The sequence below is a fragment of the Gavialis gangeticus genome, unplaced genomic scaffold (assembly GCF_001723915.1).
Source record: "Gavialis gangeticus isolate Ggan-Ray unplaced genomic scaffold, GavGan_comp1, whole genome shotgun sequence".
Classification (NCBI taxonomy): Eukaryota; Metazoa; Chordata; order Crocodylia; family Gavialidae; genus Gavialis; species Gavialis gangeticus.
In genome coordinates this window covers 17,036,365-17,051,583 of record NW_017728993.1, presented here as the reverse complement: position 1 = coordinate 17,051,583, position 15,219 = coordinate 17,036,365, and the positions used below count along the sequence as shown (strand labels likewise).

General features: G+C 42.6%; 1 protein-coding gene across 9 annotated transcripts in view; it reads right to left on the bottom strand.

Annotated features, from left to right (window-relative positions):
* Positions 1–15,219, bottom strand: part of ZCCHC11 (zinc finger CCHC-type containing 11) — a 93,655-nt gene that overhangs the window by 5,765 nt on the left and 72,671 nt on the right. For 8 of the 9 annotated variants that reach the window (XM_019501295.1, XM_019501300.1, XM_019501298.1 and 5 more), the window contains 9 exons: positions 13,523–13,636; positions 11,931–12,008; positions 11,351–11,528; positions 10,991–11,038; positions 10,815–10,897; positions 8,896–9,011; positions 7,384–7,544; positions 2,764–2,861; positions 142–682 (listed from right to left, as the gene is read on the bottom strand). In XM_019501295.1, coding sequence (XP_019356840.1) covers positions 142–682; positions 2,764–2,861; positions 7,384–7,544; positions 8,896–9,011; positions 10,815–10,897; positions 10,991–11,038; positions 11,351–11,528; positions 11,931–12,008; positions 13,523–13,636 — 1,417 coding nt within the window. The other variant, XM_019501301.1, reaches the window with a different exon arrangement.

Genomic DNA, 15,219 nt, shown 5'->3' with positions numbered 1-15,219 from the left:
TTTTTTTTTTTTTTTTTTTTTTTTTTTTTTTTTTTTGGGGGGGGGGTGTTAAAATAGTTTTAAAAAAGAGTTAACTGGTTCTAGAACACTTAGCATTTGTACACAACGTCTGAGATGTTTGATACAAGAGAGAAGAGTTACCTGAATTCCCCACAGTGCCATTGTTCACCAGAGAGTTTGGAGTCACAGGGTTGTGCCAGTGTCCCTCATGAGAAGTGCTGGGGATTCCCATGGGCCTGGCAGCAGGCTGTGCAAAGATGATACTGGGATCATTCAAGCTTACACTGCTCTGGTTATTTGTGGTGTTGCCGCTGCCAGACCTCACAGAAAATGGAACATTTGCAGAATGAGGAGGGTTACCCGGTGCAGAGTGAATAACGGGCCCGTGAATAGGCCATGAAGTGTTGGGGAGCTGAATTTGGTGGTGGTGGTGGTGGTGGTGGTGGTGCATCTGAAGCAGTCCCAGGTTATGCAAGGTAGAATACTGACCTGGGGGAGATTGGGGAAAGTTAAACAAAGGCAGCTGGACCTGATGGGGTGGCTGCGTGCCCTGCTGTGGCTGCGGAACGTGCTTAGACTGGGATATTGCCTGTGGTTGAGTCTGGTTAATGGAGGCTGGCTGAGAGGAAGTCTGTGTAAATTGCTGAGGCTGTGGAGAGTAAGATGACTGATGCGAATCAGACTGGAGGGGAAAAAAAAGTATGTATTTCTGATTAGTTTACTAGCTATGTCATGGTGTTTCTCTTTAACAAGAAGCCTATGCATACGATTCTCACAAGGAAGGCAGAGGGCTCCACAACAAACACGTTAACCCCCTGAGCTCAGGAGATGGGCAGAGCTAAAGTCGCTGCTGGTGTTAACAGGCAACTGCACCGATTCCCATTTTCTCCAGCAGATAATTTGGCCCGTAACTGTACATAGCACATCCCTCCATCAGAAACATCATATCAAACAAGAACAGCCCCAGGCTACTGAGGCTCTGCAAATATACGGTTCTGATTCTTAGCCTTCCCATTTCTCCTGCCATGAGTTGCACAACATAATTCATTCTCACAAAACCCCAGCAGGCTAGATTGCAAGAGTTACAATCTCCCCAACCCCAACCTCCTCAGGCTAGGCTGCAAGAGTGGTTCTCACTGGTCAGTGCACTTCTCTGGGCGTTTCCAGAGCTGCCTTTCAATACTTTTAAACAATGTATTTAACCTATTGAATTAGAAATTGAAACTCAGAGGACCCAGTCTCATCCTTTACTTCCTGATATGAGGCAGAGGCTCAGAGCATAGCAATGTTAAACCACTGGCAGCAGCCCAATCTCTTGCTTTCCAAGCTCATCCCTACTCCAGCAACATACAGGAGTAAGAGAGAGGTGGGAGAGCTGCTAGCTGCTGCCACTGGGAAAAGGAATATTTCATGAATTAGGCTGGCTGGTGAGAGAGTTTCCCAGCTTTGCTGCTGCTGTTTTTCACACAGTATCTGCACAGCTTGTCAGTCCCCTTTGGCTGCTTCTCCCTAGGCCTAGATTGGCAGGTACTTCCCTTTATTAGCCAGAGGGACTAGCCCTTCTCTTAATTCTTTCCCAATCCTGGGTGTCTCTTTCACACTGTCAGCCCGTAGAATGGCTCTTTAAGGTGACAGGCCTGGTGACTTTCTATGGGCAAAGCTGGGACTGGTCCCTGCTGCTGTGTAAGGGGCATCAAATCAAGAAGAAAACACAAGAATAGAGAACTGGCAGAGACAATTACTAGTTTAACAGATCAAATACAAGTTTAAAAGTAGCAATTGAGAACTTGCTTCCAACCTCAAACCCACTCGTAATAGCAGATCACTCGGGAAGCAGCACAGTTACAGGACTGCATCATCTTTACAATATTCTGCAGGACAACTGCTAATGAATTAACAAAATATTACACTCTATACCTAAAATGTACAGTTCTCAAAGTAACTGCACAAAGTCTAGTTATGGTGCAGCAGCTTTCATGCCTGTGTGTTTGCTTACTTATTGATTCAAATAGCAGACAATTAGTTCAAAATCAATGAATTTCTGCTGTATTGTACCTAAGGAGTTCCTTAATGCCAGAAGCTGAGACTAGTTAAATACTTCTGGATAACAAACTTCACCTGGGGGAAGTTAAGCTGTTTATCTAGCTCTACAGTGATGAGACAATTTTTACAAACAAGTCGGGAAAACTTTTTTCTTTAATATACTGGACTTTCTCCACTTTGGTCACACCTTAGGTGGGAAATACCAGCGTCCCAGTTTTTCCATGAAAAGACTCTTTTCCTCTTCTGCTTCCCCTATCTTTGATGGTCACCCCCCCAGCAGACTCCAATTTCCTAAGCCAGGGACAGAGACAGAATCATAATCCTCCCCAAACTGCAGTCTTTTGTACAGCAGAGTTGAGCTGAACTTCAGCTTTTCCTACATGCACTTCTCAAGTTCTCATTATCATGAGAACAGGCACAGGGTTCAAAGCTCAGCCTCTTGGGGTATCCTGACTCAGCAATGATGGTCTTTGAGAACTGCTTCATGCACAGAATGAATCTTGTCCATACAGTTTCCATTTTGAGTGACTATACATGGTCTCCAAGCAACACTCCTTGGCAACCCAAATAATTTCACTAATCAGTAATGTAGTGTTAAGGGCAGTATTGTCCTTAATTACCCAGAACAGCATATTACATTCTAGTAGGACAGACCAGGTTTGCTGACTGTTACAGGTAAAAGGCTTTTATTTCAAAACTATCAAACTAATTAGAACTTACACATTCTGACGGTTGTCTAGTGCGTAAGGGTCGTTCCACTTGTTGAACCGACCCAGCCACGAGCTGTGGATTCACCAGGCTTCGGACCAACTGAGCACCTAAAGAAAGTATCAAAAAAAAGACATCTGACTATAAATTACAGGAGATAATATTATAGGAGACTGAGCATATGCCTGGGAGCCTGAAACCCCTGAGTTCTAATCTAAACTCGCCATGTGGTTTGGACAAATAATTTAATGTCATTTGTCCTACAGAGAGGGGCAAAACTCCTCTCCATTGACAAGTGTCAGCAATGGATGAAGCATAATGAGAAACTGCACTTTGCTTTGATCAATGTGAATTGCAGCAGAGGCAAGGCTCTCTCAGCCAGCAGACATGGGAGTCCCATCTAAACCAGTGCCCACCCACTCCTCCCCCACCACTAGAAACAGTTGGGTGTTACCTGCATTACCAATGGTAGGACAATTTTCACAAAAAAACAAACAGGAAAATATTTTTTTTTAAGTATATTTTATCACTTATGATCCTACATCCTATGTACACAGGAATCCTAACTCCTCTCAACTTACAGCTACCTAGATACCTAAAGCACTTCTGAAATTAGAATCAAGGCTAAGTCACTGAAATGCTTTTGAAAATTTTAGCCAAAGCCTTTGAGTCTTTATGAGATTAGATTAAGCTACTCCACAGGGATGGACACTTTGTTAATGTTTATGAAGCGTTTTGTGTGATCATTATCATTGTATTTATTACTACCATCATGATTTTTATTACTATTATTTTATACACTAATCAGGCAATTTAAGACAGTTATTTATAAAATACCTGAATGTTGAGTAAAATAGAATACTTTGAAACCAGACTGTGTTTCCTTCTTAAGTGATTTTAAAGGAAGTTATTCATTATGGCAATTATACAACTATAGTTATGTCAATCACTTTTTATTTAACATCTGCTCAGCTTGCCTCATTCTGAAATTTTGAACCATCAAGGTCCAGTCCTTCCTCAGCAACTGCAGCCTAAGACCCCTCCCTCATCCTAAACAGTCTCTCTACTTAAAAGAAATAATTTTTGCATTATACAGCAGCACCTTCACGAATCAGGGAGGTACGAAGTAGCACAGAGCGGGAAACGTTCCATTACAACAGTGACTGCTCCTGACATTAAAATTAGTGTTGTTTTTCTGGCCTGCTAAAAAAACAAGATCTCTATTATTCACAGTATGAGACTTCCCTTTCCTTTTTTCATGTCCTTGTGTGACAAAGTATTTAGCAGAAATCACATTCACTGGAACCTGACAGGCTGCACTGTGAGTGCTTCTGATATGACCTGCCCCAAAATGCCCTGATGGAAAATATGTAGGAGAAACCATACAACGACTGCGCACCGAAAATCTACCAACGACAAGAATACCCAATTACCTGTGGGTGCACGCTTCTCACAGGACAATCGCTCTCTCTCCAATCTCTCAGTTCTAGTCCTCAGAGGGAATTTACAAAATACCTTTCACAAACAAACCTATGAACTTCACTTCATCAGCCTACTGGATACAAAAATTCATTGACTAAATATAGACATTGTGTCATGTATCATAAATCCAACCTGCCTAAATCTGACTCCCCATGTAAATGCTCCACTTTTTACCAGCTATTCTCATTCCCTTCCCCCCCACCCTCTTGTCTCTCATCCTCCGACTACAGCTACATTCATTTCCCCCCAACTCACCTGTCTCTCACCTACTGACCACCTCAATTTACATTTTAATTGAGTGGCCTTCTTGCACAGGTACTGACCTCTGGCTGCTTTACCACTTCATCCAGGAAGAGAACAGACCATCTGCAGATGCTTCCTCAACCTGACAAAGGGTGTTTGTGCCCAAAAGCTTGCTAAGAAGAACTTTTCAAACTATTTGAGTTGGCCTAATAAAAGATATCAGATTTACCCAAAGAACCTTGCCTGTTATGACCTTGAACTTGAGGCCTCTGAGCTGTCAACCATGTGCCTTAGTGTCTGCACCACCCCAAGTATGTAACTGAGCATGTTACAATTCCAAATCGAGACAGGGAGAGAAGATCTTCCCAAGAGATATTTTTAGTGGGTTCATAAATAGTACATTCAGTTAACATCAATATCAGTCTATGATATCTGATGTACAAAAAGCAGCATTGTAATAACCCTAAATAAGGTTCAAATATATTAATAGGTCAGTTCAAGTATATCCCCCTTTCCCACTCTAATACAGTTATATTTTTAATCCCTTCCTCCCAAAGACACCTTACTCCACTTTTCCAGCTCATTATCTGTCTCCACACAGTTCCAAGGGACTTTGTGATCTTAACCACTTGAAGTCCTAACACCTAGCATGCTATTTTCTCACATCTTTACTGCTATTGCACCCTCTCTGACCACTAGATTGTGCCTGGGGATCCAATGCTTGTGGCCTTAATACAACTCTTGACAATGAGAAGCAGCACTTCATCACTGAGGAATAGATGCGACAAAGATCCTTATAATTCTGAGAGACGTATCATCCAAAATTCTGGATCTGGGCACCACTGATCTCTCTGTGAAAGATCTCTGACCTTGACTGTCAAAATCCACTTTCAGTTACAAAGTACTTCAATACAGACAAGGGTAAGCAACATAAAAGGAATATTATTTGTATAATAAGGCAAATAAAGCTTAGTTTTAGGCAAGCCACCTTCTGCTTGTGGCCACAGAATGTAACAGAGTGTGCCATCTGCTGTCTATTTCTCTGTAGGGTTCAGTGAACAAGAACTTATATCCTCATCCCTGTTCTGGCCGCTTTCCATTGATCAGGTGGCATGAAACAGATGAAACTGCAGTTACAGAAAGAAATTCTGAGATGGCATGGCTGTCACAGCCAACTTTACACATCCACCAGACATGGATGGTGTAACCTGGTGTAGTATTGTGATGCGATATGGGTGTACCAGTAGCTTGGACTACTGAATTATTTCAGGTACTCAAATCCCAAACTGAAAGAAAGGAGCTGCAGAAAGATCTCACCAAGCTAAGCGAGCAGGCAAAAAAAAAGGGGGGGAGATGAATTTCACATACTGACAAGGGCAAGGTAATGCACACGGAGAAAAATAACTTTGAGAATACATCCATGATGCTGGGTTCTGAACTAGCTGTTATGACTCAGGAAAGAGACCTTGGAGGTAGTGTAGATTGCTCTCTAAAAACATCAGCAAAAGGTGCAGAGGTGACCAAAAATCCAACAACATGCTGAGAATCATTAAGAAGGGAATTCAAAATAAAATGGAAATGATCAGGATTATGAGGTAGTTGCCATACCAAGACAGACTAAAAAGGCTAGGACTCTTCAACCTGGAAAGCTGAAGTGGTATATATGGATAGAGGTCTACAAAACCATGAAGTGGGTGGACAAAGTGAACAGGGAACTGTTAGTCGCCAAATCCCAGAATACTAGAACTAGGGTGCTCCCCCTGAAATTAGTAGGAGACAGGTTTAGAACAAAAAATAACTTTTTAAGCAGTGCATAGGTACCTTTTGGAATTCATAACCACCAGAGGTTGTAGGGGCAGACAGTATAGCGAGGGTCAAAAAGGGATGAGACAAATTCATGGACAACATATCTATTAATAGCTATTAAAAAGAACAGTCAGAGATGTATTCTCTGGCATCTCTAAACCAATTATGGATGCCAGGGAGGGTAATGAATAGAGGATAGATCACTCTAGATATACCTGGTTAAATACGCTACCTCTAAAGCACTGGTATTCAACCTCTCTGGCCCCATGGGCTGGAACAATGGCACGGGGAGAGTCCATGGGCTGGATACCATGTGTAGGGTCAATCTTCTGGCCAGATACAGCATGGGGTCAGTGCACAGGGCTGGTTGGCGAGTGTGATCTGTCATGCCAGCACAACCCCACACACTGGATCCAGCGGCAGGGAAACTGGGCAGCTGTGCAATCTGCCATGCCAGGGCCATGTTGTCAGGACTGCACAGCCCCCCACAGACCTGGAAATTTGGTGGTGGGAGACTGGTGGCACCATTAATTGCCACAGCTCTGGAAGCAATTAATGTTGCTACTGCTCCCCTACCAACAAGTGTCCAGACCTGCTGCAAGTCTCATAGGCTGGATGACAACTCCATGGGCTGGATTAGGCCTGTGGACTGGAGGTTGAACACCACTGTTATAAAGCGACCACTCCCGCCACTGCCGGAGACAGGCTACTGGATTAGATTGACCACTGGTCTGACCCAGTATGTGCTTATGCTTTTAGACTTCATTTCTGCATTCTGGTGATCCTCTACCAGCAAACCAGCCCACAGGGTGACTATTCTTGAGGTGAAGTCATCTTGGAATCCAAACTAATCCCCCAGCTTGTCCAGGATCAAAAGAATGGAAAGATGACTTGAACACACCTTTTTGCGCTCACCCATTCAAAAACTCTTCTTCAAGAGGCAACATCCCTTTTAGTGAAAGAGGGTACTTAGGAAGACATTTATGCTTACAAGGACAGTGAATGTCATGTTCTGCAAATTTAAGATGGCAATGAATGCTGTAAAAGCAAAGGGCCTCAGAATTATCCAGTAACAACAATCACGCACAAGACTACTTTTACCTGGTACGCTGTTATTTCTCTGTCGAGTTTGTTTAAATTCAGGACAATCTCTTCTAACATGTCCCACATCCCCACAGATGAAACATCTCTTTTCTCGCATTTCCCTATCATCTTCTTTCACTTCTTTTTCATCATCTTTCTCATTCTCCTTTTTCTTCAGCCTGCACAATAAAGTTCATTAACAGTGGTGCCAAAGAAGAAGAGATCTCTGAACAGTTCTGTAATTCCTTTGCCATTGAAGTGGTAACACACACACTAGATGAACTGGAACACTACCACCTCAGAGCCTCAAGAAAAAACTACCTCAACTTGTTCTTGTTAGGGAAGAATGGTTTGAGACAAGTTAATGAGCTTACTAGATAAATGTGCACTTAGAGCAGTTTCAGATTGGGAGAGAGCTGTTGATGGTCGGGAGTTCACAGCATTGTTATACTCGGATACATGCACATGAGTTAAATTGTTCAAACTTAAATCCTTGATGAAGCAGGGTTAAAGCTGGTGCAGGTTTGCTACATCTGTATTACTATAGGCTTGTGTACACAACTGTTATAGCATAACAGCTGCTGTCTGTAACAGCAGCTTCCCTTCCCTTTTGAAACTCCAAATATACATTTGTCTACCCCCTTTGTTAGGTACAGCATAGGTATGAATGACTTCTCTGTAAGGCTATGTTAGCAACCTGGGCCTAGCATGTAAAAACACTGACTAATGCAGAATGAAAAAGTAACGTTCTTTGATATGCTAACTGTTGGAAGAAGCTAGGGAGAAGGTTTGCCAAAGTGGAATGAAAGTGAAGAACTGAATAAATATCTTTTCCTATGCTTTGCTTCTTTTTAATCATAGTCAAAATATATAATCCACTATTACCATTTTTAAGTTGTGTGCTATAAAAGCAGGTAGTAAGACATGGCTTGATCTCAAAGGGTTTAATCTAAACCAGGGACAAACTCATAAGGGCAGGCAAGGCGGATGAGTGGCACAGGACCAGTCTGTGTTCTGGATGCGGCTCACACTCTGTGCGCAGCCCACGCCCTGGTTTGGCTCTGTACACCATATGCAGCATGCAGGGCCAAGGCATGCCACATGTGGCATGTAGGTCTAGTTCAAAACCCACAGGCAACATGTGACCTGGATAGGGCTCTGTGGGCCAGATCTGGTCCACAGACTGTATCTTTTATATCCCTGATCTAAACAACAAAAATAATTACTAACAAAGGCTACACAATGGCACGTAATTAAGAGCAGATAATTCAAGAATGTTGTTGGCGCATATCTTGCTCATTTGATGTGTGCGCATATGTGGGAACACTCCTTTGAGGAAACACTGCAAAGTGGCATGTTTAGATGTATACCTGGAAGCAGAGATACAAAAAACTCTTTATTTTCTCTGTAATGCAATGTTTTCCTTATTGGTATTAAATTGCCACATCATAAAACCTCTGTTGACTAAATAGGACCGTCTGGATTAAATAAATTTTAATTTCAAACAACAGTTTTGCATAGTTTACCCACCTCCTCCTTTTTGGACAGTCTTTCATGTAGTGACCAATTTTTCCACAGACACGGCAGCATCTATCATTAGGTGCCAGCTCCCCATCTGTCAACACTTTGGAGTCAAAGAAGTATTCCTGAAGAAAGGCATAAGACTATCACAGTGGAAAATGGATTCATTTACTAACACAAAACAGATGGTGAAGAGCAGGAAAGATTCCTTCAGAGACTGAAAGGGTGGTGGCACCTCTAGACTTTCACTCCTAGATGTCCTATATGCTTTTCTCTGAGGGTGCAGACAAACAGTACTCTTGTGCTGCCATAACATTTTTTGTGGTGGCACAAGTTACAATCAAACAGACTTCCTAGCCCCCTGTTGCACTCCAAGTGCCTAAAAACATTGTTGTAACCAAACGTTGTCACAATTTGTGATGCCTTGTAGGGTCCCTCTACATGTGCAGGTAAAGGCACAATGGGATCTAATACATGATCCACACAATCACATCTCCTACCATGCCACATGTGCATGGCAGGAGGCATTGCACATTAGATCCCATCATGCCTTACTGCTGGTGCAGGGGGGTGCAATGCTCCCAATATACCAGCAAGAAGCAAGCTCCCACAGCTGGGAGCTTCAGCTGTGGTTGGGCCCAATGCATTCTTGGGGCTGGGAGATGCAGCTGCCAGGATCTTCCAGTTTTGGAGTTGCATGAAACCCCTGAGGCTGGGAACTGTGGTAGCACCCGCGTGGCTGCTGTGACCACTGGGCCCGGGCACCAGGAGGCACACAGCCGGAACCCAGCATCTGGAGCTACGGGACACTCAGTCCTGGCACATGCAGGGTGCTGCTTCCTAGTTCTAGTATTGTAACAGTCAGCAGCTGCTGTGGCTAAGTCAGCTCAGCTGTGGGACTCCCAGTCCCGACTTGGCACAATTCTCCCATGCGACTGGGAGCCCTGTCAGCTGTCAGGGCTCCTAACCGTAGGAATGACCCTGCTGCTGCAAAATTAAAGCTTGATAGTAACCAGCTATAAAGTTAGTACATATTTTCAAGGTCTAACTTCATAGCTGGTTAGAGCTTTTTATGGCATGATAAATACTTTGCATGTGTAGCTGGTCTCAAGGTAATGCATAATTAACTGATTAATTGTGTGATACCTGTAACGTGTAGAAGGGGCCAAAGAGGAGGACATCTGATTGCTTATTGTAGGTGCTGGGAATTCCCCTGGCACACCCATCTTGCTGCCAACCCACTTGCAGACCCACCTCCACTCTTGCAGAGATGCACCCCAAGTTAGGGTGTGGCACCTAGGGTTGCTGTCCTACAGGACTAGGTCCCCAAAGTCTCAGAAGCGGCAGGGACCTGGCCTCTTCGGGACAACGGTCCCTGTAAGCGCCAGTGAAACTCCACAGTGTCTGTTTATACTCTGAGAGATGATCTGCACTGACTCCCAATACTGGAATATGCATTTATAACCAAAGGCAGTTGGGTCTAGATAGGCATATAAAAGGACTCCTCCATACTAACCCCAGCTCTGGAGTTTTAATCAAATAAAATACAGACAATACTAACTCCCCGCTCTTCTCAAATACAATTTAAATCAATTGTTCTATCACAACTCTAGTGTTCCTGGGAAGCTGCCAAGGTAACACTTGCTTTCCCAAGAGCCCCAATACAAATATAGCCCAAGAGCCCCAATACAAATACAGCCCACCTTCCAAGAATGCTGAAAATGCCTACAGGACTGTAATTCTGCTTCCAGTACTATACTTTGCTTGGTACTTAGCCTTATGTTGAGTTGTATATATTATTAAACTCATTGTATGTCTTATGGCTATGGAAGTGAGCAAGAAAGTACAACAGTTTGCTCTGAATGTCCCATTTTGATGAACAAAGGAAAACATGTACAAGTTCTGTACAACAAACCATGTGAACTTACAGCTTCTCTTCCCACTGCTGGATAAAATGGGGTACCAAACAGTTTTCGCCCATTGATAAATGCCTTCATTATGAAATTGGTCACTGTTGAAGAAAGGACAAAATCATTGGAAAACAAAGGCACCTTGCTGTAAAAATTGCTGTATACAAGTTCAGCAGCAGGCATTGAGATCTTACTTTTTCTGGAGACTCCAGCACCAAGATTATGATTCAAGTCAAAAGGATCTGTATAAAGGAGGAAAAATATGTAGGAGTTCATAAAATGTTACAACGCAAAATTCTCTTGCATTTTATGAATATATTTCCATGTTGATGGTCCTATGGTAAGTATATTCATAGTATAGGTGGGAGAAGATAATTTTGGGTTAGTTATATTAAAAGTTAAGAGTTTATTTTCCCATGTGTATACTGGCAAACTGAACTCTCAGAAGCATTAACCAGGGTTTGCCGTAAGATCCAATGCATCACCAGAAGAGATCCCTTAAACAACTGCGTTCTTCTCTTGCTACGTAACAGAACAGAAATCCAATAAAGTACCTTCAATGGCAATGCATTTGGATGTCCACTGTTTCTCAAAGGTGGTTAACAGTTTCTTCTGCCGAATGCTGATCACATATTCCTTGAAGTCAAATTCTTCAGTGTAGAATCGCAGCAACCCTAACCAGAGTTCTCCTAGTGATTCAGTGTTCTTTCCAAGAGAAGGCAAACGCTTTTTCTACATGCAATTTAAGACACAGTTTATACAGGTACAACCAACAAAGTACTTTCCCGCCCCTAAGCTATACCATAAGTAGGAACTTGTCTACATGGGACAGTTATAACTATATAAATTAAGGTGTGAATTTTAACCTCTGTAGTTATAGTGATTTAACTCCCAGTGCTGCACTCTTATGCTGATGGAATAGAGTTCTTTCCTTGTTCAGCTTGTCGCTCTGGAAGGCGTTTAAGCTAAACCCGTCCCTCCCCAAAGCCATTTATTTCAGAATATTGGAAAGTTATGTTGAAATAATTATAACAACTTAACTATACTAGTAAACTTAGACTAGCATAGCTGGCAAAACTTCCCCACATAGACAAGACTGATGCTTTAGTGAATACTTTGGAATTAGAACATTACCAGTTCTTCCATGTCATCAAAGAAAAAGGCATTCCACCCATCAACCATTCTCTGCGGAATCTGTTTTCCATCAAATATCTGCAGCATAGAAGAACAGTTACATTTCCATTAGTCAATGGCACACTGGGTTCAAGTAAATGTAAACTAGTTGTAAAACAGCTCGTTACGATATATTTCAAAACAGTTTTCTATTTCAGCTGTAGTTTGATATGTTTGCATGGAAGCACAAAGAAAATATTCCAGTGCCATTTGAATATAACTGAATGCAAGCAATCCTACTCCTATATCAAATATTTTGGTATTTTACTTTTCTTTTCTTTATGACTATGAAGAAATGCACAAAGTCATTCCATCTGGTTGCAACCAGCTGCTCCCTCTTCACTAAAATCTCAAGTTAAGCAGACCATAGCGGACCTACTTATTTTGAGCATAATTTCATTATACGGAGGAAAGATTTGACTGGAACTTAAATGCACTCCAAGAAGTAGCCAGGCAACAACTGTCTCCAGAATCAACTGGAGTCTCAGCTGGAGCAGCTCAGACACTTGTATGCAGTGAAGAGAAAAGGCAGGCAGGGATAATTCTCAGAACTAGATTATATGCAAGTAAAGGAAGGTGATTGCATCAGCGTAGTTCATTCCAACCTGAGGTGCAATGGAGGTATACGTATTATTTTATTAGAACAATTCTCAGCGCTTAGAAAACACTAATTACAAAGTGCTGCATAAATATTTTCCAGTTAAATTTTTTGTCAGCATCTCATCAGGAAGGCAGCTAAACTTCTCCCTTCTTTGACAGATGAGAAGTTGAGTCAAAGCACTTAAATTGCCTGAAGCTATACAGCAAATCAATGGCAGAGCTGGACTTGGAACCCAGGGGTGTCGAGCTCCCAGCTCCTAATTACATCACCACGCATCCTTTCTGACTGATTCTTTTCCTTTTCCCTATAGCCAAACACCAAGAAAGTGAATGCAACAGCACAAACTAGATACAATATACACTCCTAGTTTTCCTGCAGTTTTCTCAATAAGTCTGATCTATACTACACAGTAGAATTTAGGAAAAGGATGACGAAAAGCAACCCAGCATTTTTAATTGTCTTGCTAACCCAGTGGTGCTCAACCTTTAGTCCACAGGCAAGATAAGTATAGGGGTTAGTCTGTAAGCAGGTTGTTTGGGCCTTGAGTGGCAGGATTGGGCCCGGATCAAGCCCCACACTGCCTTTGCCTGACCCTGCACCCCAAGACTGGGCCCTGTGCACTGAGATCAGGCCCTGGCACCACCCACACTAGTCCTGTGTACCCAGATTGGGCCCTATGCCATCTTGCACACCTGATCTAGGGCACAGGGCCATGCTATCTGGCCCCTGGGACTTCCCACGGGTCCAGAAATTTGGCAGCATGGGAGCAGCCACTGCTCCCCCACTGCCAAATTTTTGGTCAGGTGGGGATACGTGACAGCTCTGGGAGCTAGATCTGGCCCACAGGCCAGAGGCTGAGCACGCTGCTCTAACCCACAGGACTAAGGGTTCTTGTATTTCATTTAGAAAAGGGAATATAATTTCTTCCATTACTTCTTCCCCAAAAACCTACCTCCTGAAGAACCGGGATAACTGGTGGGTTTCTTTGCTGTAGAAAGTACAACACCATAAGGATATAGGCATATGAAGACAAACTTCCCCTTGACGCATCTCCGATGTCACAGCGCTGAAAAAAAAAACAAACAAACAAACAAACATATTTTAAAGGATTTACTGAATAAAAATTAAGCCACCAGATATTTAATTATAAGAACCATGGCACTGAACAAAGACTCAAGCATTAGCACAAAAAAAAAAGTTTCATAACTACTTCACGAAGTCTAAAAAAGTACGTGTCCACATGTCCTGTGATAGCTGTCAAGAAGTCCAGGAATAAGATCTGACCAATCCATAAACCTGCAATGATCTCATGGAGATACGTCTTCCCAATTCTAAGGTACAACATTTTTATAAATGTTCTCTTGAGTTCTGCGCAGTTTCTAACTGCTAAGTCTATTTACATTCAAAATTTCAGCATTATAAAAACAGTTTTCCTAAACTTACGCTAACAGCGATGCTTTTGGGATTTTTTTCACATTTCATTTCGGGGTGTGGGGGGGTTGGTGTTGTTTTGTTTTGTTTTTTAACTGTAATGAATTTTTTTTTTTTTTATATGAAATTATTTTCTAATATCATTGCCAGCTTATACTTCACAGCATTAGGCTAGGGCAGGGCTATCCAACTGGCAGCCTTTGTGACCTATGAACTTTTAATCTGCAGCCCCAGACTCTCACCTGGCTGCTATTCTCCCTGGCTGTCTCTTGGCTCCCCACTCCCTTCTTTGGATGCAGCTTTGTCCCTATACCTTAGGGAGAGGGAAGTGGGAAGAAGAAAGATAGGGACTAGGGGAGAAATTGCATCCGCATGGTGCAGCAGTGGGGAGGGAGGTGCACTTGCATGCAGTATAGCATGGGGCAGTGGCTGGGTGGTGCATCTCGTGCAGCCCCCAAGGGTGTAGAAGTCGGACACTGGACAGCCCTGGGCAAGGGCATAACATCCCAAGAGATAAAACCAGAAGCTTACTCTCCTTTTTCAGTCTGTGTGAAATAAAAAAGTAAACCTTAAACAAAGGGAACTACCACATTCAAACTTGAAGAATGTCAAACTTAGTGTTATTAATAGTACAGATAAGGACGTCCAGTTAAAATCACCACATATAATATCCTATTGTTACTTCCAAGACATTTTTGAAAACCTAAATATTTGCAATTGTATTTAAAAACCCAAACTTTTGATTATGTAGTAACTGGTATCAAAATGGAAGATTTTTTTAAGTCTGCTATAAAAAAACAGTAGCAGTATTTCTTGCTACTAATATCTGAACTCAAGTGCTAACAATGGCCTCCAACATTAGGAAATGCAGGGCAAATGCATGGACTCTCAAACTCTTTCCTCCTGGCTAGGATACAAAAAACTTATTGGCAGTTTACTTTGATATAAAAGCATCCACACGTTTCATAGTTTCATAGATTTAGGGTCGGAAGGGACCTAGCAGATCTTCTAGCCCGACCCCCCGCCAGGGCGGGAGAACAACAAAACCCCAAAACAAAAACGGGACTCAAATGAGTCCAGCCAGGTAGGCATCCAGCCTCTTCTTAAAGACCCCCAGGGTAGGGGCCAGCACCACTTCCCTTGGAAGTTGGTTCCAGCTCCTAGCCACCCTAACTGTGAAGTAGTTTTTGCGGATGTCCAATCTATACCTCCTCTCCA